The sequence below is a fragment of the Cimex lectularius genome, unplaced genomic scaffold (genome assembly GCF_000648675.2).
Source record: "Cimex lectularius strain Harlan isolate CLEC.00 unplaced genomic scaffold, Clec_2.1 scaffold109, whole genome shotgun sequence".
NCBI lineage: Eukaryota > Metazoa > Arthropoda > Insecta > Hemiptera > Cimicidae > Cimex > Cimex lectularius.
Window position 1 is genome coordinate 903,808 of NW_019392781.1, and position 27,446 is coordinate 931,253.

The window sequence follows — 27,446 nt, forward strand, 5'->3', positions numbered from 1 at the left end:
CATTATTGTGCATTTTTACCATAGTATTTGCTAAAAAATAAAATATAGAAAAAATAGCGTTTCTTGATTCTTTTTTATGACATCATTAATTATGAACCTAATACCGATGGAAAGTAGATTTTTATCATTAAATAAATAACAAAAATGGACAATTTTCTTAAAAAAAAAGAAAAGTTTTTGTAAGGTGAAAAGTTATGAATTGCAATGTTTGCATGAAATTAATTTATGAACTTTATTTTAGACACAAGAAGAAATTTATTCGGGTTCTTGATGAAATAAATGAAAAAACAAGTCGTTTTTCTTCGATATTTCCATTTTTTAATTACAAGAAAAGTTTAGAATAGTCTGTTTTTTACATATGTTTGAAATTATGTTATTCAATCATTTTCTTGGAAATTTGAAAGAAGGAAAAATACAGTATTGTCATGTTTTTGCTTCAAAGTTGAATTATAATTTTTTAAGCATTTGCTGAGCTTTTCTTTGTGGTTCTTTCTTTATTTTTGTATACTTCCAGTAATGTTTGTTTTGTATAATCCAAAAAACTTATAAATATTTCTTTTAAAGAAATAAACCAGCATGAAAAAGTTTTCACAGTTGATAGATCAACCAGATGCCATAGACCAAAAACGTACCTCTATTTCATGGAAATCATACGGATTAATTTCGCGTTTTGTCGAAAAAAAAAATCCTTTGGAAATTTGCATCGATCGAACGAAAAACGCATATTCGGTGGAAAAGAGAGAATAGGCGGACCGAACTCCGTTTTTGGACCAAAAATAAGTGGAAAAATGCAGCTCTTTTCAATGGAAATCCTATGAAATTTCGATTTTATAGACAAAGAACTTTCTATTTTGCAGAAATTAACTCTTTAGAAATTAAATAATTCAACAAATGTTTCGATTATTAATTCAACTGAAAAATCAAGCGTAACCCGATGTTATTAATATTAAAATAAATAAATAGATAAATTGTAATAATAATTGTCAATTAATTGATCATAGTGAAGGAGAAAAGTCATATTGTACTAGAATTGTAAAAGCCTGTAATCTTAGAGGGAGCAGGCAGTGAAAAAACCGAAGTTTGGCGGTTTGAGTTGAAGAAAATCCACTAAAATCTGTCGAAATTTGTGCTTGGCCTACAATAGCGAAAATAAGCGTACGGAATAGAGTTTTTAGACCATAAACCAGGTGCATTTCAATGGAAATCGTATGAATTTTCAATTTTATAGGCAAAGAAAACTGATACTTTTTTTGGGCAGAAATTTCACCATTAATCTCAGCAAATGTTTTAGCTAATGATCCAGAATGGAAATTCTAGCACAACCCGACAATTTCACAGTTTGATACAAAAAATACAATAAAAACCTTTTGACAATTATACTAAAAGAAAAACGCATATAGACAAAGAACCTGCAGTCTAATGATATTTTTCCATCTTGTATCGATTCGGTCCGCCTATTCTCGCTTGTCCGACAAATTTGCGTTTTTCAGTTGATCGATGCAAATTTCCAAAGGTTTTTTATTGATTTTTTTTTATTGTCAAACAGTGAAATCATCACGTTATGCTAGAATTTCCATGTTGGGCTGTTACTTGAAACTTTTCTAGAGGTTTATCGTGAAATTTATGACGACAATGTCATCATTCGACAAAAATAGCCAATAATAACAATTGGAAATTTGCATCGATCAACCGAAAAACGCACATTTGGCGGACAAGCGAGAACAGGCGGAACGAATGTTGTTTTTAGATCAAAAACAGGTGGAAAATGTTTCAGCTGTTTAAATGGAAATTCTGTGACTTTCTATTTAGAAACAAAACCTCTGCTAACATGAAATTGTTTCCGTGAAAATCTTATGATCTTCAATTGACAATTAACGTGCAAACTGACGATATTTTTATTATAAATTTCATTGAAACATCAACATGTTTTTTAAGTAATAATAATAATAATACATGGAACTTCATGTATAAATTTAAGTTTACACTGTTTGACAAAAACAATCCATTAAAAATCCGTGGCAATTCGGATCGATCAACCGAGAGGCGAATATTTGACGGGCAAGCAAGAATAGGCGGACCGGAAATATTGTACAACAATAACAAACGCTGCAATGTCGGTAAATTCGGCTCCCAACCTAGAAATAATTCGCATTCGCTCGAATATCGGGGTCAAGATTAAACCGTCAACCGTCCTTCTATCAATAAATCAATGAATTTCAAATACAAAATTCAATTAGGGCCGTTTTTTTTCTCTCGTAGCTCTCGTGCATTATTTCGATCTTGAAATTTGCCACCCGTCCGCGCGTCGTTTTGCAAGGCTAATTATTGAACCGTGAGGACAACATGTTTGCCAGGTGATAACGACCCCAGGGGTCGAGTGTTAATGAGTGTATATAGTTTATCGATCCGGTAGATTATACGTCGCGAATTGTAGTCGGCCGCCTGCCCCATCCACGGCCGATTACCTTCTTTATAACATAAGATGACACTGTCCTCCTTTGTAACGAGTCTGGCAGATTTGCAAGGATTATGTCGCTTTAGAAACTATTGCCATGAGTTAACCACGTGAATCAGATAAAATGTTCACAGAACTTATAAAAATCTGCAATGATATAATTGAGACACTATCATCCTAATAAATGGGACCTACCAAAGACAACTGGCACCCTTCCTGCTATCCCGTTGTAGAATTGACCGAGCTACTTATTTATCAGATCCCCTACACAAATTCAGTCTGTTTTGCTATGGCGTCGAAACATGGACTGTTACTCATTCTGCAGGACGAGGAATATTTGAAATACTTCAATTAATTAATCTTTATGTAAGGTATCGGTTGAGATAAAAAAGTCACTGTCACGAGCGGGATTCGAACCCACGACCTTCGGCCAAATACGCCGCTGCTCTACCACTTGAGCTATGACTTCGATCCACTCGGACACCAACTTCCCATCTCAACCTACAAACGTTCAAATTTTCCCTCTTTTTTTCAAATGTCACGCAATCTATTCGATTCTCGGCGACAAATGAAATGGCCACGGTGAAGTATAATTAATTCATTTTGCTTATTACATATATTAGGTTTCGTGGTCCAATTGACCAAATAACTTCTTTTCAATTAATAAATCTTTAATTAAGGCTTAGCTCGTGACACTGACTTTTTATCTCAATCAAAACCTTAATTAAAGATTATTTATTAATGTAAATAATAAAATAAAAAATACATCTACCTGCATACAAATTAATATTCTCATTTTGGAGCTTTGGAAATACTCCAATATTCCTCCCCTACACATTGAAAAAACAAAAGTTTTTCTGTTTCTTTTATTACACAAAATTCGTCTAGTTTTACACAACCCTCGCTTCTCGATAAAGACCAGGGAAAATAGTTTCCATGTCCTTCCATTCCTTTAAGGGATCATTGTTCAGAGAAGCGGGGTTGTTGAGGTATAAGGGCAGCTCATCCTTCGAACTTGACGCCTTTTTATGCTTCTCTCAATGTACATTTTTCTTTTGTTTGTGGGTCTGCCAGAAGTCGTAGGTCGCTTATGACTTATCGTCATCCGAGGATGATGATGTGGTAGTGTGCGTCTCCCCAGCTTTTGCCACATTCCTTATGATGCTCATAGCATTAAGCTGGTTTGGTAAAATGAGTATTCTTAAACCTTGTGGCCGAAATGGTTGAAATAACCATGTTATTTTCCTCTAAATTTGAAAATCTTGCCCGGTTATCCGTTAGAAGCGGCTTTTTTATTTCATTTTTGCAGCTTAGTAATCGTCTTGACCATTGGAATTACTGTTGAGAGCATGCAATGTGGGCCATCTCAACACGACACGCAAGTATGGCACAGTTACGCAGGAAACAAACACTTTGAGCCCTGAAGATGATCTCAATAAAGATCGAAACGTTGGCACGGTAAGGAAAATGTTTTTCTGACACCTACATCACACCAGACCGCAACTCACGATTTCCGAATAATCATCGACTAACTGTCACTAATCACCACACACTTTTTTGTTTGTTTTGAACTTTTGAGAATTTAATGTAGAAGTGGTAGAAGATGACCATGGAGGAAGGATCCCTGTACAACTACTGTTTCCAAGCAAACTTCTCAAGGAAATTATTTCTCTATTTTATTTTAGAAATTCGGGCATTTTTTTAAGCACAATTCGGTACCATTTTCCATTCGAGTATTCTTTCCGATACCAAAGAAAGTGCTTGTATCGAAAGTGGAGATATTATTCGATACTTTACTCATATCGATAGTATCGGCACGTCACTAGCTTTGACTGCAAACATCCACTAAAAACTTTCGGAAATATGCATAGATCAACTGCAAAAAGCATATTTAACGAGAAGCGAGAATAGGCGGACCGAACGGGATTTTGTAGCCTAAAACGTGTCAAAAAATAGCTCGATTCTATAATAAACCTTATGATTTTCAACTGTATAAACCACTAACTTGCAGACTGATGACATTTTTGTCATAAATTTCACAATAAAACTCAATAAATCTTTCAAGTAATGATCCAACTGAAGTTGGATTTCCATAGAATAGAGCTACGGTTTTCGACTCGTTGTGTAAAAAATATCGGTTTATGTTATCAGAATTTATGCTTAAAATATAATCGCACAATGTTGTCCATATAGTTGAAATCCGTAGGAGGTTGATCGATGGATCGATGGAAATTTTCAAAGATTCAAGTGCTGTGAAACTGTCAAAACTGCTATTTATGTTTGAGTTATCATGTTGGGCTATTGCTTAGAAAAACATTTGTCGAATTTATTGGATTAATTTATGCCAAATTTTTTATTAGTTTACTAATACTTTGTCTACGTAGTTGAAATTCATTGAATTTCCATAGAAAAGTGCTGCATTTTTTCCCATGTTTTGGTCTAAAATCTGAATTAGGTCCGCCTATCTTTGCTTGCCCGCTATGCGTTTTTCGGTTGATCGATTGAGATTTAATTTTCCAAAGGTTTTAATGAATTGCTTTTTTGTTAAACCATGAAATCAGCGACCGTGCTTGAATTTCAAGAGAGTGAAACATTTGGCCCAATTGTTTCAGCGCCTGCATTTAAAGGTAAAAAAATTCTCCGGAATCTTTCACAATATTGAAAGCCTTAAATACTTATTAAGCACTGAGAAAACCCCGTTCGCGGAATTGGATAAGTCTTAAAATCCCAAGTGGAAACTTACCAACTGCCAGTTTTAACCTTCGCCCTCTGGGTGGAAATTTTTTCCCTTTTCGTTGAAAAGCTGATGCATTTTTGATCGAAGTCTATTCCAAAGGGTTCGCCCTTTCTCGCTTTTCGCCCTATCACACCATCTCAGAAACTATAAATATCTTAACACCCGTACGTTTTAATAACGGAAACCTATCGGATCAGAAATTATTTAATAATTCTACACCTCTGTTTTGAACCATATGAATTATGCCAAAAACTTATTATCCACCGGATTTTAATTAACAAATACTAATCAGAAAAGCGATTATGGCCTTGCTAAAAGAAGACATTTTAAATAGCTTAAAAACCTTTGCTGTGTCTTAAAAGGAGTTCTTTTAACTTGCTCTTCAAGCATTAGTCAAAGAGTATTCATAAAACAAAGTTCTGAAGTATAACCTAGGTAAAACATTTTTTTCCAAAATATATTTAAAAACATTTTTAGCGTGAAGAAACCTAAAACGAGTTATACACGTGATAATGTATCTGTTAAGAAGATGTATAATAAAAAAAAGTAATTTTAAACAACAAAATATAGTAATAAAGTCCGGAGAATGTAAATAAGGCCTTCTTTTAAAAAATGTGGTTGTTGATAAAATATTGTTATTTAAAAGCGTAGAAAACACAAGGTAGCATTTTCTCTCCTAGCAATCTACTTTTTATGCTGAGCAAACCTTGAAAAAAATTTTTTTGCTTTCCTTTTATGTCATTACTTCCGCCGAAGACATTTTCGGTATAAATATTATGGATACTTGTTTAATGTATTTTATCAATTCAAAGGAGCAAAATATTACATAATAAACTTAAAACCTTTCGTTATGATTCTTATTCCCTCCCAAAAAATGTGTGATAGTTTGACCACAAGCTCATTGGATATGCTTTTTCTTCTTTGAATCATAAAAAATGAAGTTTCACTTAACTAATGGGCAATGTCGCCTTCTTGAACTTTTTGCTTACTTCATTAGCCCTGCCTTCTTTTTCAAAATCCTCTTGTAATTTGATTTAAATTTGATGTCTCTCTGCGGATTTTAGTAGTTCTGGTCATAAATAAAGAAATGTACCCTTTCAAGTTGGTTTTGTATAGATTTTTTTTTATAATTAGGCATTTCAACACTTTTGAATAAGCTGAAATATTGAAATGTCCAGTTTTCAGGCTGATGTGAATATTTTCCTTTTAAGTGATTTTCAGTATCATTTTTCGTGTTGAAACCGTATAAATGTCCATTTTTCTGGCTGTTTTCATTAATCCAAAATTTCATTCCATACTAATTTCAGGTATTTTACAACTTTTAAAAATTTTCAAATCGAGCTCCTAAGCACATATTTTCTAATTTTTAACAGACTGTTCAACTCTCAGATTATTTAAAAAAATGTCATTCTCTATATATCAACAATACTCAAATATCGTGTGTACTTAAATTGCAACAATTTTAAAATTAACAATAATTTTTTTTTTGTAATATTCGACTGAACAACAAAAAGAAATACTTATTTTTCAAGCGTATCAAGCATTATTTATTTACCATTTCTGGCGAATTCAGAAGTTCAAATGTTTTCTAGTTGTAACTAGTTTTATAGCTTCACTACTTTTCCAAGTTGCCTGTAAGCCAGACCCGGTTGCAATAGCGCTATTTTCGCTTTTTCTATGCCTCAAGGTGAACTGATAAGCGACGACGCCAGGATATCGCTCAATTTTCGAAAAGAAACGATATTTCTTTTAAAAAAGGTATTTTTAGATTGATTAAAAATTCTCACGTCACAATATTTACAATATTTACAATCTGTCAGATCATTTTGAGTAAGATCTCATTCTTATTCGATGGGTGCATCGATTTGCAACTAAATGACATCCTCGTCCTTCGGGCCTTCACCGTCCGTTTCGCTACAAATCGACCAAGGCATGAATATTAAAAACAAATTCTACAACCCTTCTCAATCATTCTTTCAAAAATTGTCGTCATTAAAAACCCCGTTTCATGGACGACCAAGAAAAACCCGAACAATGGGCCAGGATTTTTCACATGGGTCGATTGACAGGCCAGACGTTTTAATTTCCCCTTTCCTGTCGCGTTAATTGTCCATTTTTTCAAATTAGACACTTGCGCCATTGCTAAATTTAGGCTTATGTAACACAACTGTTAATTTCTATGTAATTCGATTGCCGTAAATTGCAAGTATTCCGTGTATACTTGGAATGTGCAGGCCACAGCGGGACGTTTTCTGATAATAATACACTATTTTCCACTTATCAATACTACACGTTTTAATTTTTAATAGGATTATTTGCATGTCACAGATTTCTTATCATTAAGGAAAGCTTATTACAACCGTTTTTGTAATTTCCAGCTGGCAGAGTTTAATTTGAAAAAAAAAAAAAAAAAACATATATATGAATACGAGAAATTATACATATTTAATACGTCTAACAAAAAGTCGTATTAAAATCAATTAGCGAGAAATCAATCAATAGTTCTAGTGCAGGGGGAAAATCAGTTTATAGTTTAGAACTGACGAAAAAAATGAAAGCACAAGAAAAATCAATCTGCAGTTTCAAATTATCTAAGTTCCGGAAAAAAAATCAATTGTTCAGAAAATTGAATCATTAGTTCTTCAACGACCAAAGAGCAGGGGGAAAATCAATAGTTTAGAATTTAACAAAGTTCAAGAAAAATGAAGCAGTAGTTCGAAAACTACAAAAATACATGGTGATAATCAATCAATAGTTCAGAAATGACGCTTGAAAAAAAATGAATCAGTAGTTCTGAAACGACGAAAGGACAGGGGTAAAGATCAACTAACATTTAGAAATGAACAGAGTATCAGGGAAATCGAGCAGTAGTTCTGAAATTTCGTAGTACAGGGTGAAAATCAATCAATCGTTCTGAAACGACGAAAGAAGAAACCACCAAAAGGCATGGGGAAAATCAATTAATAGTTTAGAAATGAACAAAGTTCAGGAAAAATGAATTAATAGTTATAAAAACTAACTAACTACAAAACAAGGTAAAAATCACTCACTAGTTCAGAATTGATCTGTAGTTCTGAAACTTCCAAAGTACAAGGTGAAAATCTACCAATAGTCCAGTTATGCCCAAGACCAGAAAAAAATTAATCGTTAGTTCTGAAACTGCCGAAATTCAGGAAAAACGAAGCATTAAATCAGAAATGATCAAAGTCCAGAAAACATAATCAGTAGTTTTGAAACTACCGAAAATTAGGAAAAACGAAGCAGGAAATCAGAAAGACCAGTCCTCCCCCAATGAAAAAAAAAATATCAGTAGTTTTCAAACTTCCCAAGCACATGGTGAAAATTTATCAATAGTTCAGTGATGCCCAAAGTTCAGAAATAATTAATCAGTAGTTCTGAAACTACGGAAGTACTGGGAAAAAATCTATATAAATAGTTCAGTGATGATTAAAGTCCAAAAAATTTAATCAGTAGTTTTGAAACTACCAAAGTACGTGGTGAAAATCTATCAATAGTTCAGTGATGCCCAAAGTCCAGAAAAAAATTAATAAGTACTGAAACCTCCAAATTACAGAGTGAAAATCTGTCAATAGTTCAGAGATGCTTAAAGTCCAAAAAAATTTAATCAGTAGTTTTGAAACTACGAAAGTACATGGTGAACATCTATCAATAGTTCAGTGATGCCCATCACGTAAAAAAAAAAATATATATATATATCAATTAATCCGTAGTTTTGAAACTCGAAATTCAGAAAAAACGAAGTAGTAAATCAGAAATGCCCAAGTCCAGGAAAAATAAATTGGTAGTTTTTTCTCCATTTTTAACGTTATTCAACCTCTAATTATAATTTCTAGCGACGTTCAGCTGTTTTAAAACGGCAAAATTATTTATACATTTCACTTTTTTTGCCTTTATAAATATAATTCATTAAAGGCAAAAGACAAGAGCATCTAACTCAAAATATCATCATTCCTCGTAAATTTCGCCATTTTTCAAAAAAATATCCCCATAGAAACAAACGGCCGACGAAGGGGAAAAAAGTCTCTTTACAAATTTGCCGCTATGATCTTGTTATCATTACTTTCCGAAATGGTTGAAAATAACAATTGTAATGCTTCCTACAAACGAGACCACGATGTTTGTTTAGCTTTGACCTTTTTTTTTGAAAAATTACAGAAACGATTGTTAGCCCTCTTGTTATTTTATCGTCTTTTTACTCTTATTTCATAAAGGGCGGATTTAGAATTACATTTCTACGGCGGTCTTGTGTATAATTTTACAAAGGAAATATGATGGAATTATTTTCGTTCTAATAATTTGTACCAGGGGGAATCTCTGTTTGTCCAAGGGTTGTGTTTATTTTAGGAAATTTGAAATCAAGATTTCCCCCAGCGGGGAATTTCAATTTTTAACCGCGTCGTGCTTTATGGTTTATTTAAGTAGAAATACAGTCGTCGGAAAAGATGGGAAATATGTTAAATATTTTTATAGGATGGTTCAGTCCAAAACCGTGGAAATCCGTCGTGCTTCCGCCTCTCAAAGGTAGAAATAGCAGTTTCAATCTGTTTTTATCAATAGCGATAACGAACCGGATCGAATCCTTGTTATCGTCCCTCGTAATCCTCGCTTGTTCGACCGACGGCGAGGCGTATTTTTATAATTCGGGAGACACGCACGCGTCCAATTTGCCAAAAGGTCCGCGTACACGGCGGAGAGGTGAATAACACAGCAATTTCCATTATTAAACGGGGAAACTAACGATATTAGGTCTCGTCTAACATAATCAGCGAATCATTTCCAAGAATTTCAATTATATTTATCAAAAAAAAAAAAAAAAGGTTGTATTTTTGACGCAAATGGAAAAGAATTGGATCATTAACAAAGTTATTTTTACTTACAACAGATTGAGAGGATTGATCCCCCTTTTTCAAAGCGAAAAACACATTGAAATACCCAAAGAAGAAGCGGCTACTAATCGGCCCAAACGTCCATTCCTGTCAATTATGCTAATAAATTATATGTGTGAACGGAGGTTTCTTTAACCTTGATATTTAATTGGTAACGAGCTGACTTAGGCCCGAAAAAATATACACAGAAATCAGCATGAACTTTTACATCATGGAATACAACCTGAAAAATGGACATTTCAATATTTTCAGCTTTTTAAAACTGTTAAATACCTAATTATTAAAAAAAAATCTGTTTACAACCCAACTTGAAAAAGGTACATTTCTTCAACCACTAAAATCCAAGAAAAGCGCAAATACAATTATATTTGTAATATATATTATCGAAACTTGTCAAACTTAATTAATTTCGGGTTTAGATCAGCTTACTTGCTACCGGCTAAATTCTACGCGTGGGTATTCCCAGTGTTAAGGAGTGGCCTCCGGAACAAACGGTCCTCCGGGCTGGATTTGAAAAGTTGTTCATCCTTATTAAATCGATTAGGTTTCGTGGTCCGATTTAACAGCCAGTGTCACGAGCGGGATTCGAACCCACGACCTTCGGCTAAATACGCCGCTGCTCTTTTTATCTCAACCAATACCTTACTTAAAAAGGAATGCTAGGAATGGTATTAAAAAATTTATAGTAGGCGGAAAATGTTTATTTGTATTTTAAGGACGCTTCAAATTAACTAAACTTTGTTAGGAATTTCAAAAATATTCCCAGTAGATGAGTACTTTTATTATTATATGTGCAACCTTTAGTTCAAACTTCTTCTAAACATTTATTTCAGACAGTTTAATATTAATTGCATTTTGTGGAGAATTATCCTGCTAAGGAGCGCCCCTTCCGAACAAATGGTCCTCCGGGCCGGATTTGAAAAGTTGTTCAATATGTTAGGAATAAAAGAAAATCTAATATTCTTTTCTTCTTTTCAAAAATGTTGAATACTCAATTAACAAAGACTAGGCCGAAAAATGTATATTTGTATTTTAAGGACGCTCCAAAATAACTAAAATTTGCTAGGAATTTCATAAATATTCCCAGTAGATGAGTGCTTTTATTATTGTTTGTGAAACTTTTTCTTCTAAACATTTATTTCAGACAGTTTAATATTAATTGCATTTTGTGGGGAATTATCCTGATAAGGAGCGCCCCTTCCGAACAAATAGAACTCGGGCCGGAAACGATGGATGATATTGTCAATTAGTTAAGCAAAACTAGATTTTTTTTAAATGGCTCAATGGAGAGATGGAATATCCAATGAGTTTACGGATCACGAGATTAAACTTTTTTTGGCGTCAATAAGAATCATAATGGCAGATTTTCTATTGTGCAAAAATAGTGAAACTGCCTGAAAAGTGGTCAGTTCTACATTTCGGACTGGAAATTTGTGTATTTTGGAAGTTTCAAATCTCATCAAATCCGCATGGAACTGAACGAACATAAAACAGTAGAACAATGTACGACAAAAATATTTCGAACATTTGCTAAAAACTGGTAGAAGCTTATTTTTACGGTCCAAAGGATATCCAATGAGCTTATGGATCATAATCCTTTCATGATGAGCCATTAAAATTCTGTGGGTTGTCATAAAAATCGTAGTAGTTGGTTTTCAATATGTTATGCAATATTTTGGTTTTGTGTCCAACAATCTGGACTAGAAATAACGCGAAATTCTCCCAGGAATGGTTTAAAACATCGATAGCAGCCTGAAAAATGGCCAATTTTAAATTCTGATGCTTCAGAACTACAGAACAAACAGAAATTTGTTTAATTATATTTAGTGACACGTGTGACAACTGTTATAAATGTTGCAAACGTCGTATGAAAATAAATTAATTTATAAATTATTACAAACGAGACGCGTCTTATTTTGGCCGGCCGTTTGTAAAATGTAAGCAATTTACATTGGTGGAATTCTAATTTAACAACAGGTGTAGATCAGGGTGTCACCTGGCCGTTCATCAACCCTGCTCGACCTAGTTCGTCCGAGGTCGCTAATGAAAAAAAAGGGCGGCATGTTACACGACGGTAAAATGTGAAAAAACCCCACATGCACCGTTGTGAAAATCCTTCAACACGTCAGAATTTGTCGCAATTTCCCTTCTCGTAAAGAAGATCCTAATATTTCTTGGATTAATTTAAAAAAAACAGGTAATAGGAAACAAGTTGTACTGTTATAACGGAAGGTGCCGTGAAGGACAGTGATGACGGCGTGAAGCGAGACAAAAGACCCACATATTGGGAATTTACTCTTACATTAACAAAGATAATCTCATATTTAAAAAAAACAAAAAAACAAACACATACGGATCAATTATTATTCTCAAAGTAGTCTCACTATATTTGTATTTTTTAATGTAGAACAGAAAATCGTAAATTAAATAATAAACAAAACCAACTATTTTTTTGGAAAAGAAATTCTCACACAGGAATTCTTTTTTTATCAATACAAAAATATATTTTAAAATAATACAATGTAAATAGAACTTGATTTTTAATATAAATGAAAATGTTTTTGGTGTTTTTTAACATCTTGTTTTGGCGCCCAATGAAATTTCCATGCAGTTCGTAGTACGATTTGGAGAGGAGGTGTCAAAAAATAAGCGAATTTGGAATAAAGATTTATTTAACAAAAATTAAAAATTTATATTTAAAATAAATAAAAATAAAATGTTTAAAATTGAAAACAGCAGAAGTCCTGAGGAAAATTAAGGAACTAAAAAAAAACTGATGATAGAAGTGAAGACTAAAAGTAATTTTTTTAAGCATGAAGAGAAAGATTGTTTTAAGTAGTTATTTTAGATTTTTTCTATTTATCTCCCTCATTATTGCTATTTTTTTTCTCCCCCCCCCCCCCTAGAAAGAATGAAGAGGTCAAAATATTTTTAATACCTATTACAATAAAAAGAACCTAAATATTCCTAAAAGAGCAAATGGTACAAAAAGAAAGAAAATACTTTCTAATTAATCTAAATTAAAAAAAAAAAAAGCTGACAAGTGATTCCATTTTGAACTTTTTATCAAACGTGCTGCATATTTGTCTTAGATCAAAGAAAAATTGGATGTTTTGGCTTGGAAGATTTTTCGTTGTAGTATTGATTTAATCAATCTCTTTCAGATTTGGTGCTTGTATAATGAGTCGTTTCGGACGATTTTGGATTTGGATTCTGGGTCGGTTGCGCGGGTCACTTTTTGGGTCCGTCTTCACTCGAGGGTTTGTAGTATTACTCTAATAACCCTAAGCCGGTTCAAAATTATGTCTTCTACTTTTTTTATTTCCCGTTTTAGCTTTTATCTATGCTTAACCGATTGTTTGTGATAACTGGCCTGTTTTTCCCCTTCTCGGGCTTTAACTGATTAGCTCATTGTGTTGCGACTGGGTATTTTACATGGTAACGCCGTCTGCCAGGGCTTGAAAACCTGAAAGTGACACTTAACTCATGCGAAACATGCAGAAGGACTAAAAATAGACGATGGGGTCGTACATGAGCCAAGGTGAATTTGTCCCAATCTACGAGACACGTTGATTAAGTCTGCCATTTAAGTCCCGTACCGTCGGACGTGACAAAGCCCACGTTTGTAAATATGAGAGGAGGGGAAAAGGAAGATAAAAAAACCCACTGAAGAGGCAATATATATCCAATGGACATGTGTGACGTCCGTTTATTAAAACGGTGGAAAAGTTTTCCTTTTATTTTTTTTCGCGAGTACACAGCGCGATTGAATTGAATCGTTCCATTTGATCCGTGACGAGGGAGGGGGAAAGCATCGGAATCGGATGAAAAACTTACATGAACATTACTTTACATCCTTGGTTTATCCTTTGCCGATTATGCAACGTCTGAAAGTGATTTTTAACACTTTCTTCTTTACCTCACGCCTGACAGATCCCTTTTTCTTTTATAATTTATTCTTTATTAATTTCCTTCACGTTCAATTAAATGATTCACCTGGCGTTCTGGAAAGAAGCTGGAATTACAAACTTGTACTCATCAGTCTTGGCTGAAATTGAACACTATCTTAAAAAAATGAAACTTGTAATTTCGCATTGTTCTTTCACCTTATAATACATGAATCACATTTGAGATGATGATGAGTCTTGGTCTGCGAGCCTGCGAACTCGTGCATGGCATAGGGCCTGTCACTCGCCGGTTATTTTAATATAATTAAATGGGCTGGGGTATGAAAGCATATTATTTTCCTTGATTTCGGACGACAGAGAGGTAGATTGAGATGTTAACAAACTTTTTCGATCTTCATGCTTAGGGCCATGGATTTTTTTGTACAAACAGTGTTATGGGTTCTTTCTCAGTACTCTCTCAAAAATTGCAGAGAATAGTACTGCAAAGAATTAGGCACATTTTAAATTAATTAATTATTGCCAATTTGCCTTCAGATCCATGCATTCTACTTCCATGCAGCCAGATTGGTGGCTATGATTCTCCATAATTTTAATGTAAAAATGGGAAAGAAAGCGTTTGATTTTGTATGGCACATCTCATAATTAAACTCATGTAATTCCTATCTAGCTAACACATTTAATTAGTAATTATCTAACAAGCAGGAAATTCTTTGTACGGATTGATTGCATAAGATCACCTTTAAGAAATATTAGAGCTGGGGTCCCACAAGGGTCTGTCCTTGGACCAACCTTATTTGACATCTCTGATGATACAGGCTTTCTAAGTGCCTCTTATAGGGTTGAGTCTATTTGCAGAGAAGTATCAGTATAGAAGTGTGTTTTAAATATTTTGAAAAATGGAGAATCATAGCTAATGGTAGCAAAAGTGAATCTGGAAGAAATGTTTGACCAAATCAGACCGCAGATTGTTAATCGTGTCAAAGTAAATAATTCGTTCAAACGCATGAACCGTCTTAAGAAGCCTTTACTCGGTCTTTAATAAGCGTCCATGTATGGTAAAGATGAATAACTTATGTATGAACTATACATACATCCATTTTTTTTTACGGTTTTTGGTCACCATACTTGGGCTCCATATGTGACGAGTGTCTAACCGTTGTTGTATACAGCCAGTGACCAATTGTTGGATTCATATTTCATGTTTTACTACGAAATTTTTGGCTCACGGTTGTTATGGACTTGACTTTTTGTGTCTTCCTTTCCAAGGATTTGGCCACCATACTAGAGGTTCATATGTGAATAGGTGTCTAACCGTTGTTCTATAGGTAGGTCAATTTTCCGATTAGTAGCCCAGGCTTTACTTCAAAATCTTTGTCTTAGTTTTCTTATGGTCTTCGCCTTTTGGGTCTTCTTTTCCCAGGGTTTTGTCCATCATACTGGAGGTCCATATGTGACTAGGTGTCTAACCGTTGTTCTATACAGCCAGTAGGTCAATTTTTCGATCAGTAGCCCAAGCTTTACTACAAAATCTTTGGCTTAGTTTTCTTATGGCCTTCGCCTTTTGTATCTTCTTTCCAAGGTTTTTGTCCATCATACTAGAGGTTCATATGTGACTAGGTGTTTAACCGTTGTTCTATACAGCCAGTAGGTCAAATTTTCGATCAGTAGCCCAAGCTTTACTACAAAATCTTTGGCTTAGTTTTCTTATGGCCTTCGTTTTTTGTCTTCTTTACCAAGGTTTTTGTCTATTATACTCGAGGTTCATATGTTACTAGGTGTCTAACCGTTGTTCTATAAATCCTGCAGGTCAATTTTTCGATTAGTAGCCCAGGCTTTACTTCAAAATCTTTGTCTTAGTTTTCTTATGGTCTTCGCCTTTTGGGTCTTCTTTTCCCAGGGTTTTGTCCATCATACTGGAGGTCCATATGTGACTAGGTGTCTAACCGTTGTTCTATACAGCCAGTATGTCAATTTTTCGAGTAGTACCCTAAGTTTTGCTACGGCCAGTGACCTGTTAATAGTCCTACTACTCCTCTGAGTTTGACCATCTCCAATTGCAGCAGTGAGTTTGCCAGTCTTGGTGAGGGTTGTTTTATCACAAGTCTACTGTGTCTAACTCCCCAAGAGTTTATCCACTTCTCATTTTGTTTTATTTGGGTCCATTCTGAAATGGAGGATTATTTGTTTTTGTAACCCCAAGTTTAGGTTCAGGGCCTATCTACGGTCTTGCAGATCCTCCTCTGGCCAGTCTGCTATCTACTTAGACAAAATTCCTTTGTGCCCTGGCACCCAAGATATCAGGATGTTGTGCATCCCCAGTTTTTGGATATTTTGGATTCACTAACTGACTAATGTTGATGTGATTTTTTTACGCCAAAAATAGCTGCTTGGCTATCCCATCTTATGGATTTTTTTGGCAGTGTACCCCTTTTAAGATTTTCTAGGGCGAAAGCACGTATTTCTGCGTGTGCTTCCCTAATGAGTTGATTGTTAATTTTTGGGCTTGTACAGAAAACACCCGATTCTTCGTTTGTTTAGGGCCATCTGTATACCATACCATTGTATCTTATGCTCTCATGAGAGGTTACTGATTCCAGTAATATTTTTGGCGGGTCGACAAGATAAGTCTAGGGTACAACCGAAATCCGGAACAGAATAGATTTTTAACAGCAAATATTTTCAAATGGTATTGGCTCTTTTATTATGAAGAACTGTCTGAAGTACGTCTTCATAAGTATTATCATGTGTAATAGATATAGGGAAATAGCAAGAATTTTTTGACTGAGTATGAATTTTATCAGTAGAAATTTGTATTTGATGTGTTTTTTAGGAGAAAACGTAAACAGGTGTTCCGTGTACTGACAATATTTCAGCTAAACCGAAATGTGAAATATCTCGGATAAAATTGAGAATCAAACATTGGATTATATACATTTTACTTTTTAATCCAATTTGACATGTTAAGGATAAACTCCTGAAACTCTGACGTCTGACCACGGGGCAGACACCCAGTATAATATTTTTTAAATTATATATTTGTATTTTTCGATTGGTACTGTACGTTTTATCTCAACGTTTGAAAAAATAATTTTCTTAACTCGTTTATTTAAAACTGTAAACAGCTATGATGCCGTGAGGATTTAACCGTATGAACTTTTTGTTAAGTTGGCAAGCTTTGTTCGTGAGTGTACCGGTGGCATATGTTTAACTTATTTCTTCTTTTTCTATAGCGTTTTTATAAATGAAATGGAAATCCATATCGAAGGAGTTGTAGAGCAGGGTGTTTTTCAAGCAGAGTAACGCCAGTCCCCAGATACTGTCGCGGATGATGATGGGAGCAAAGAAGGCGCCGTTGGATCTCTGGATGGGGCAGGTGTTGGTCGACAGCTGGATGCATCTCGGCCTTTGCGAGATGCCCAAGCTTGTAAAAACCGTGTACATTTTTAGATGGTCGCTCTCGGGGAACCCTTGGAAGTAGGTGTCGCACTGGGACCTCGTCATTGCCAATCCTCCGATCGCATCCGCCTGCATCGACTTGTTCGAGTTCACCTGGCAGTACCAGGCCCCCCCGGGCGCCGAATCCTCTTCCATATCGTCCAACACCTGTTCGAGGTCTCTGTCCAAAAATTTCGTCGGGAAGTGGAAATAGTTTTTCAAAATCAGGTCCATGGCCGTTTCCGTCGTGACGAGGGCCAAGTTGCGAGCTACCGCCGGGAAAGGGACGGTCGAGTTCTGCTTAATCTGCTTGCACTGTTCGTGTAGGAGGATGCCCTCTACTTTGTAGTCGACGCTGAACTCCGTGTAGACCCGGACGTCTACCTCGTGGATGGGAATTGGCGTCGGTATCCCATCGTTGTCGAAGTTGGCCACGTGAAGGCATTTCGTGAGGACTTTATTCGAAGTTATGACGACTGCGACGTAATACGCGGCTTTCAGCGGCCGCTGCAGTGACGCCAAAGTCCCATGGTGATCGTACCAAGCTCGGCATGGCACATATAACGTCAATACTAACAATAAAAGTAACATTATTAAGTCATATGACTTTTTATTTCTTTTTAACTTGTGGCTTTCAGCTGTTTTTCCACCAATCGTGAATACAATATCATCTTCAAAACTAACTAAATTTTATAACTTATAATTTTCACTCATACAACCATATATGCATAAAATAGAATAAGCATCATATTTGTGATGTTTTCCGTTTAATGGCAATGTCTGTTGGATTTTAAAAGATTAAACTTAAATTTTAAAACTCTCACCGCTTCCTAATCTTATCCATCCTTCAGAAGTCAAATTCAAAGTTTTCCTATTAAACACTCAATATCAAACCGAACGCCGAGGTACCTTATTGAGGGAGACCAGTTAATTTATTTTCCATTAAGGTAAACTTTAAGGTCTACATTTGGACGTATTTTCATGAAGAGTTGTACTCCTGTTCACACTTATTTTCTATCTCGTAAAGTACCCGTCAGCCCTCTCCGCTGCCCTGCTCAATCGGTCCACTATAACACTCGTCCTACGTGATGATGTGCAGAGTTCAGCGTCGTCCGCGAACCAGCTCAACGCCAGGACTTTTGGCCATATCATTAATATAAATTAGGAACAGAGTAGGTCCCAGAACAGTGTCTTGTTGGACTCCACCAGCACCAGCATTTTTTTTCTAAATGTCACAGAGGCAAATGAATGCGAAAAGTATCCTGCTCCACAGCTACTACCTCATTGTTTAATCCTTTCTCTCGGATGTGATGAAAATTGGTATTGAATTTTCAGACCTGGCCGGTGTTCCCCAGGGGATTATCATAGGACCAATACTCTTACTGGTTCTCCCCTAACACCCAAATCACAACCTTTACGGACGACACCATCCTCTCCTAACATTCCGGCCCAATCCTTGCAGCACTCAATGGTCTATGAAGCTAAAAGGTAATCTGTCCATACAACCGCATCCGTTACCCGGGATTCTTCTTAGACTTACATGATATTATTGTTTAAGGCAGAGAAAATGAACAAATGAAAACACTAAAGCACGGTATAATCTTGCCTTATGAATAATTGAATGGTAATATCTACCGTATAGTCAATTTGTTCGGCTAAAATCGCAATTGCACGCCACCTTTGATCCATCCTTGCATAAACCGCAGGTTTTGTTTTGAGAATGCACGACTGTGGGATCTGTGACGGTTAAAACTGGAAATTAATCAGGTTAGAGGTAGGAAAATGGCCAGGGACCGAAACGATCCTTGTCCTGGCTTCCCGGCTCCTTCTTCCGCGTTGCACCGGGTCAAGGATGGTGAAAATCGAACCAGGTCGGACTCCGCTGCATTTCCTTCAGCGATCCTATTAAACAAAAAAATGAAAAATATTACTAATAGAAAAAGATCGGGTATTCCTTTTATAAAAACCGGAATGGAACCGTTGGATTTTTATGTATGTTTCCTGCAATTAACAGAAAAAAATAAATTTATAAATAGGTTCTGAGGGTCAATTGCGACCCTTGTCAATTTGCGACGAATAGTCAATTTTTGTCTGAAGCATTTGGTTTAGTAAAAGAGTTTGAACAATGAAGTTGAGGTTATTTGGATATTTCGTGGGAATGAACTGATTATAAGAGTGCTGAGGTATGGAGGTTTTTTGGATGTATGTATATTAAATAAGCTCTCGGGTTTTGGGGTTCTTTTGACTACACAATCGCCCAAATGTGGCAATGGGGCCGAGGTTAGATTTCGTGAATATGTGCACTTAGGTTCTGAGGGTCAATTGCCAATATGGATACTCAGTATGAGCCTCAGGTTCGGAGGAATGAAAAAACATTTGTTAAAAGACCTGAAGCACTGAGGTTACTGAATGATTAAACATTAAGAGTTCTCAAGAATTGAATTTTATGAGGTTCTTTTGACCACATAATTGCAAATATGTGGCGGTGGAACTGAGGTCGAAAGAACGATTAAACTTTAAAAGTTCTCAGGCATTGAGATTTATTTTATAAAGCGAATACTCAATTTGTGTCTGAAGCATTTAGGTTTGTGATAGTGAACGAGCAACCAATATGATGCTGAGGTTATAAGTATATTTCAGGTTTATACAGTGATTACTATACACTAACTGTCAATTTACACGAAAACATGTTAGCCAAGATTACTCCCAATGTCTTGGAGAAGTCGTGGTTTACGCCTGTTCCTTCCTCTTTCGCAGTTTAAAGTGACTTCTCTTTTCGGAAGACTTCCTCCTCTTTTATCCACTTAGTCTCTTGGAACATCTATGTTACTCATTTTTAACCTTTTCGCATCCGATGTTCTCCGTAGAGTAAATATTTTTCTACATGTACATTCTATCATCCCGAGGGCATGTTGTGTACTTTATGCTATGCTAATTGTTTTGGCATGTTAAGTTTATCAAGATACTCGGTGTATTGTTGGTTAACCTAGCGGAAATCAGACGATCAGCAGTCGGCTGTCATATCGGAACGAAATCACGTTTCAGCTCTAAGTATTAGGTGGTTGGTGTTTCCTTCGTGTAATTGCTTGTTGATGTGGAGGTTCCAGGTATGTGGGCGAGGTAGATCCAGATTCCATTCCTAGGTCTAGGCCATTTGTCGAAGTGCATACATCCCGAGAGCATCTTGGTTACTTTGTGCTCTGCTAATACGGTGTCGGCGTGTTGTATCTTAATATCTGAAGATTCTGAACGTGTACCTTGTCAGATATAGGTACTCGATGTATTGATCGTTAACATAGCAGAAATGACTGTCTTGATTCGGCAAGTTAGCTTTTGGTAAAGCTAAACTCCGGGGTATTTCACTCCTTGGTCTCTTGGGTTCCGCGGAAGTGCTAACTTTTTGTGCCATTTATTGAAGTACATCTACATCATCCCGAGAACATCTTGTACTTTTGATACTGAATTTTTCGTCAGGTTTCTGCAGGGATTGAGTCGAGAGGTGCGATAACATCACGCAGGCACAGGTTGAAATCGGGGCAAGAACTGATACTTGTGTGCTCATAAGCTTTTCCGTTCATAGTAACGTTCATTTTAAAGTGCTAAGTTTATTGTGTAAGTAGTGCGTAAGATTGACCTTTAAATAGAACAGTAGTGCGCTCTGCCTTGTACCCGATCCAAGGATGTCATGGTTTGGTTTCAAATCCTTGAACTATTGACTCAGACGATAGGTTTGGTGAGTTGGTAGAGTGCTTAGGCGCGAATCCAAACTGGTAGGATGACTTCTTGGAGAGCCTATAGGTATACCTATAGGTAGCAGGCTAATGGGCCCGTGGTTGAGATCTTTCTCGTCTGCCTTTTTTATGGATTATGATCTAGGCGAGTTTCAGAGTCAGTTTCAAACCACGGCATTTGATGCGGGTACTGAACTACAACAGGACTTTCTAGTCTTTGTCCCGTTTTCATCAAAAAAATTTTTTTTAGTAGTAGTGGCTAACATTGACATTTTTGGGTGAATGCAACAAATTTGCTAGGAATAAAGTTTCTTGAAGGTCTGGCCGATCTATTCGACAAGTCCACAAAAAAAGTTACTAACTATTGGTCACATCATAAGTCATTACAAGACGTTTGAAAAATGGCAAAAAAGAGGGAACATTCGAAAGGTTGTAGGTTGAGATGGGGAATTGGTGTCCGAGTGGATCGAAGTCACGACAGAAGTATTGAGCCGAAGGTCGTGGGTTCGAATCCCGCTCGTGACACTGACTTTTTCATCTCAACCAAGACCTTACATAAAAAGAACAATTAATTGAACTAACTATAATGTTTTTCCTTCAAATTGTCATTAAATAAATACCCCACAAATAGCTAGGATTCTGTTTTTGACAATTTTAGATTACAAAAGCAAAAAATAAAAGTAGAAATCTTTTTTATGCCGATCATAAAAATCTTGGTATGTTTTTCTTTTCTTAATACCACTATCTGTCTTTATGTAATCACGTATTGGGTCCCATTTGGCCGGTTTAATCATCTTTAAAGGGAAGAAGAATCTTATCGGATTTTTATTTCTTGTTTATTCTTCCTTCTCCAGGCCGTAAATAAAAATTGATCGTCGGCGAAGGTCGCACGTACGAGAGACCGCGGCCGCATTGTTATGGATTTTCGATCCGCGCGTTGTCGGGGAACGATAAAGTTTTACGATGCAAATGTCTGACCGGCCGAGATAAGTTCTTACCCCTCTTGGCATGAGTTATCCGGTGATAAAACGTTTTCAACTTAAAAAAAAGGAAAAAAACGAAAGGAAAAATACATCTTACGCGTACCATCCTTAATTTGTAAGGAAACGGGTTTGTATGGATGTTGAAACGGTCTGAAGGTCTCACCGTCTCTATGGTCAATCCATTCCAGATAATGAAAAAACGTTCCTCGATCTATATATAATTCAGATTTGTTACGCATTCTGCTGTATCCTAAAAGAACAACATGCCACCTACGCCTTCTCTACCGGAAAACCTGATTTATCGTGACGAAGGTTTATAAATAATTGGAAATAGACCGAGATGGACAGATGGTTTTTTTTATCTTTTTTTTTTTTAATAGAGAATCGATTTTGCATCCGGACGGCTATTCCGGGCCGGCTTCCGGTATTTGACGTTGTCCAGCCGAGCAAGACGAGCGCTGACCCGGATACTCGGCGGAATCTTGAGCTTGTTTTTTTTTTACTCCTCGCCACCAAGGCCGACGCGGAGGAATTCTCTCGTGAAATTACAACGATTTGCGTATGGGCTCGTTCATCGTTGATCTAAATCAATTCAAAATAGTCACGCGGACGAACATTCGCCCCAACGGTCTGGGCAAAATTAACACCACGTCTTGCACAATTGCTCGGCTCTAGAGGCATTTTCTGTAAAAGTTCTGCGAGATGTCGGTTCTAATTTCTACACGTGTACCTTGACAGACGAAGGTACTCGGCTGTCGCTGATCGTTATACCTATATGAACAAGGGTCTTCTCTTAGTAGTAAGTAATTATTCTCTTGGGTGATGGTTGTCATGGCAGAGTGATTATTGTTGTGATTGTTGTCAAAGAACACTTAGAGAAATAAAGTTGTTAAAAATTGAGGTAGCGATAGTTATACAGACAAAATGTGCAGCTTGGCAGGCAATGTACTCAGTATGTTGAAGGTTGTTATACCGGAATTAATCCAGGAACACACTTACCCGATGCTACCCGACGCCTTGCACGTTTTGGTGGGGTGTGCACATCTTTCCGACGCAAGCACACGTCGCGTACAGTCCACAGCGTTTATCACAATAATCACTATCACAATCGCAACGCATCTTTTGTTCTTAACGCACTATTTTGAGCAAAACCTTGTAATAAATTGTTAGTTAAATTTTATGAGCACAACCATCTAATAAATTGTTTGTTAAACTTAATTGTTTTAAATAAAGTTACTCCTAACCATCATAATTAAACAATGTTTATAAAAACTTATGCATTTTTGATCTCGTTTAATTTGGTTTACATTAAAATAACATGTTGTAATTAATATAACGACAAAATTACATGTACTTAGTTTGAAATAAACTACAAAAAATATGAGTGTCCTGTTCTGATGCTACCCGACATTACAAAATGGTGTAATTTTACGAGCAAAACTATGAAATAAATTGTTAATTAAATTTTATGAGCAAAACCGTGTAATAAATTGTTCCAATTTTAGTATATGTACCGCCGAAGCGAGTACAATAAATTGTTAGTTAAATTCATTATATCAAAAAATCGTATTCCGGTGTTTTGATTAATTTTCTACCAAACCATTAAAATTAATTTTTTAAATAAAAACTAATTAATTTTTAATCACAGTTAATTTGGTTTATATTAAAATAAGTATGTTGTAATTAATATAACGACAATAATACATGTAGTTTGAATAAAAATATGAGTGTCCGGTTCTTTTGTCTTCGACTGTACTCGATGCGACCCGACGAAAATCTGGACAGTGGGGATCGCAGAGCGTCGGGTAGGTTAGCGTGGCATAGCATCGGGTAGATGTGCACGGGGGTAATGCAACCTTATGGAAAATCGGAGTTTGGATTTGCGTCGGGTAGCATCGGGTAGATGTGCACGGGGGTAATGCAACCTTATGGAAAATCGGAGTTTGAATTTGCGTCGGGTAGCATCGGGTAGCGTCGCATGGCGTAGCATCGGGTAAGTGTGTTTCTGGCTGTAGGGTCCTGGCATGTCACGTTCTTAAAGAGATTATGGACTTTAGTAAATTCTGTACCTGCACCACGAAAGTTGACTTTGAAATTCATTTTCAGTCCGTTGACACAATTGACAGAGAGGTCTTGACAGATCAAAATACTTGGTGTCCTGACGATTAATTGTCTTAACCAGTTTGTAATTTCATCGTGTATACCTTGAACCCTCCATCGCAGAATGGATCCAAACAAAACAAAAGGAGACGTGGATAAACTCTAGAGGTGCTAGACATAGTAAACTCGGAAACAACCCTCACCAAGCCTGGCAAAAGCACTGCTGCAATTGGAGAGGGCCAAACTCAGAGGAGTGGTAGGACTACTAACCGGTCACTGCCATCTGAGAAAACATCTACACAACATGTGCATATACAACGTTGATCCCACCTACAGATTCTGTAATGAGGAGGAGAAAACAGCCACCCATATCATCTTCGAATGCGAAGCAACAGCTCAATGGAGGTTTAACCTAACGTACGGAAAAAACTTAGGGAATCAAATTGCAGCAGCGACAGTCAATGACCTGATACTTTTAAGGAGAAGGATTGAGTCTATTGCACTGAACTAAGGGACTAGGAAGGTACAATAAGCCAGAAGGCTGCAGAGCCTGGTGGGGGTACAAACCACCTCTTCCTAGTATCCTTTTTCACCTTACCATACCTTGACAAATCAGTGTATGCGGTTAATTGATTTAAATTACTGAACGATTATGCACTGACAGGCAAATTTTAAATTGGGAAAATCAATTCGAGGTAAACACACTTAATCCTCAATGCAAAACTAGGATAAAGGTTTTTTTTCAACGTTTACTTTTTACGGAATTTAAAATGTTTATTCAGTCTCATTTGAATTCTGAACAATAAAAAGTTTAGTGTTCATCTTTGTTATCTTACTTTGAATTTTTAAACTTAAAAATGACACTTAGTGCTGAGGATGTGGCGCATGGTGTGACACTTACTGATGATGGACGTTCTATCAGGTGTGCGGCTATTGACATCGGAGTTCCCTATGGAGCACTGCGAGAAGCCGTTAGACGTTTTCTTGAAACTAGGTCCTACCATAGAAGGCCCATTTCTGGACGCCCTAGGGTAACAGAACCACAGGATTTTTGACTTTGAGAATTTTGCGGCAGTCGACACCATGCAATTGTTCAAGCGATTCATCAGCTCCAGGAGGTTCGAGGTGTCCGAATTTCTGAACGCACTGCTCGAAGAAGATAAAATCAGTATGGACTGGTGGGTTTTCGCCCCGTAAGAGGACCAGAATTGACCAGAACACAGAGTTGCACGGCTCCCATTTGCTCGAGAACACAGCCATTGGTCTTTCGACGATTGGTCTGTTGTACTGTTTACAGATAAGTGTAGATTTGCTCTACGATCTCTAGATGGACGTGAAAGAGTGTGGAGAAGGCGAGATAAAAGGTGCAAAGCTTGGAATTTCAATGGAGAGTCGCACAGAGTTGGTTGTTGTTCGTGGATGGTCTTTGACGGCTACTCGCTATGTGGATGAAATTTTGGAACATCATGCGTTGTCTGTCCTCGATGAAATCAGCGACAATCCTATTATAATAAACGATAATGCCCGTCCGTATATCGCTCGCATAGTACATACCGTCAGCAGCATAAAATCATGGTCTTAGCCTGGCCAGCCCGTTCTCCAGAATTGAACCACATCCAACTTTTAACCACGTCCATCATTTCCTGATACACTCCACGATCTTGAAAGGACTCTTCTTGAAGAATGGGCTAACCTCCAGCAAAGAGATTTTTCCAGACTGGTAGAAAGTATGCCCAGGCGTTTTTACGTTTTTTACAAATCAGGTTATATTACAAGTGGGTGGAATTTTTTGCCTGTCAGTCTATTTAAACGTGTAGCTTATTGTACTTAAGTTCTGTATATTTACTAATCAGAAGCGAGACTGGACGGGCCCAAACATAGAAGAATGGGCTAACCTCCAGCAAAAGACATTTCCAGACTGGTAGAAAGTATGCCTAAGCGCCTTCGAGATGTAATTCAGGCAAGAGGAGGAAATTCGCGATATTGAAATGTTAATTAAAAATCTAAAAACAAAATTAAAACAAATTTTATCTGTCCGTCTTGTTTTCATTTTTCTTAGCAATTTACAATTTTTACTTTTTTACACAGACTCAATTATTAAACGTCAAAAAAACGTTAAACTTCGATTAATATATACAAATCAAGTTAAATTACAAGCGGGCGGGATTTTTTTTATAAATACGATATTGTTGTGTTATTTCACACTTGGCATCATATTATATATGTTTAAAATCGTTATTTTATAAAGATTGTGTAGATATTTGAGCAATTGTTTACATTTTCAGAATTACTCTTCTTATTATCTTATTAGGTGATGACCTTTGTTATTATTGAATATAAGTATCTTTTACAATAAGTATCTTATTATGCATATTTTCGATCTTTATTTCAGAATTTTTTATCTTGACATAATAAATATTCGTTTTAAAGATTGGTATTTTTCACTATTGCTTGGTTGGCAATCTTTTTAGTATAATAGGATTTTTTATTCGGTGAAGAAATGAAAGAGGTGAATGTTCTGAGGTGCAAGAATCTGAAATGTGTTCATGACGATTTATTTACTATATGTTAATATAAAATATTGATTATAAAAGTAAGAAAAACGAGTAATTTCCTTAACTAATTCCACAAGTGACGATTGCTTTTTTAGTTTTAATTAAAAATAAGCTGGAACAGTAAAATCTTTTCTCGGGCCCAATAAGGGCAAATTAGTGTCAAGGGGATGTCGGAAGGGGTTGTCGGCATGTAATGAGATTTTGGTTGAGGATGTGAGGGCGGCGACTGAACAAACACCCCCCCCCCTGATATCGATTGAGTCCTTGGCCGTCTTGGCTCCTTTATTTTCTTAACCGGAAAAAACTTGTCTTTTCCACAGTAGAAGAGCTTTTAATAAACTATTCAATTTGTTTATTTTATTTTATTTTTTTTTTGTCCGTAGGGCATATACAGGCAGACGTGCGAGAGGGTTCTGGAGGTGTTGAAATCCGGCCAGGAGACGCTCTTGACACTGCTCGAGGCCTTCGTCTACGACCCTCTCATCGATTGGACACCCCTGAACGAAGACGGCTATACTGGTGAGGACGTGAATTGATGTTTCTTTTTTTTTTAAAAGCGACTTAGATTTATTCTCGGCCGCTGTACAGAAGGGGGTTGGCCTGGAAGTCTGCCAGGCATTCCGATTTCCCTGACC

General features: G+C 36.4%; 1 protein-coding gene across 2 annotated transcripts in view; it reads left to right on the forward strand.

Moving 5' to 3' along the window:
• Positions 1-27,446, forward strand: part of LOC106665938 (serine/threonine-protein kinase SMG1) — an 82,039-nt gene that overhangs the window by 43,022 nt on the left and 11,571 nt on the right. For both annotated transcript variants that reach the window (XM_014392758.2, XM_014392759.2), the window contains exon 35: positions 27,195-27,330. In XM_014392758.2, the coding sequence (XP_014248244.1) occupies positions 27,195-27,330 (136 nt within the window). The remainder of the gene's footprint in view (positions 1-27,194; positions 27,331-27,446) is intronic.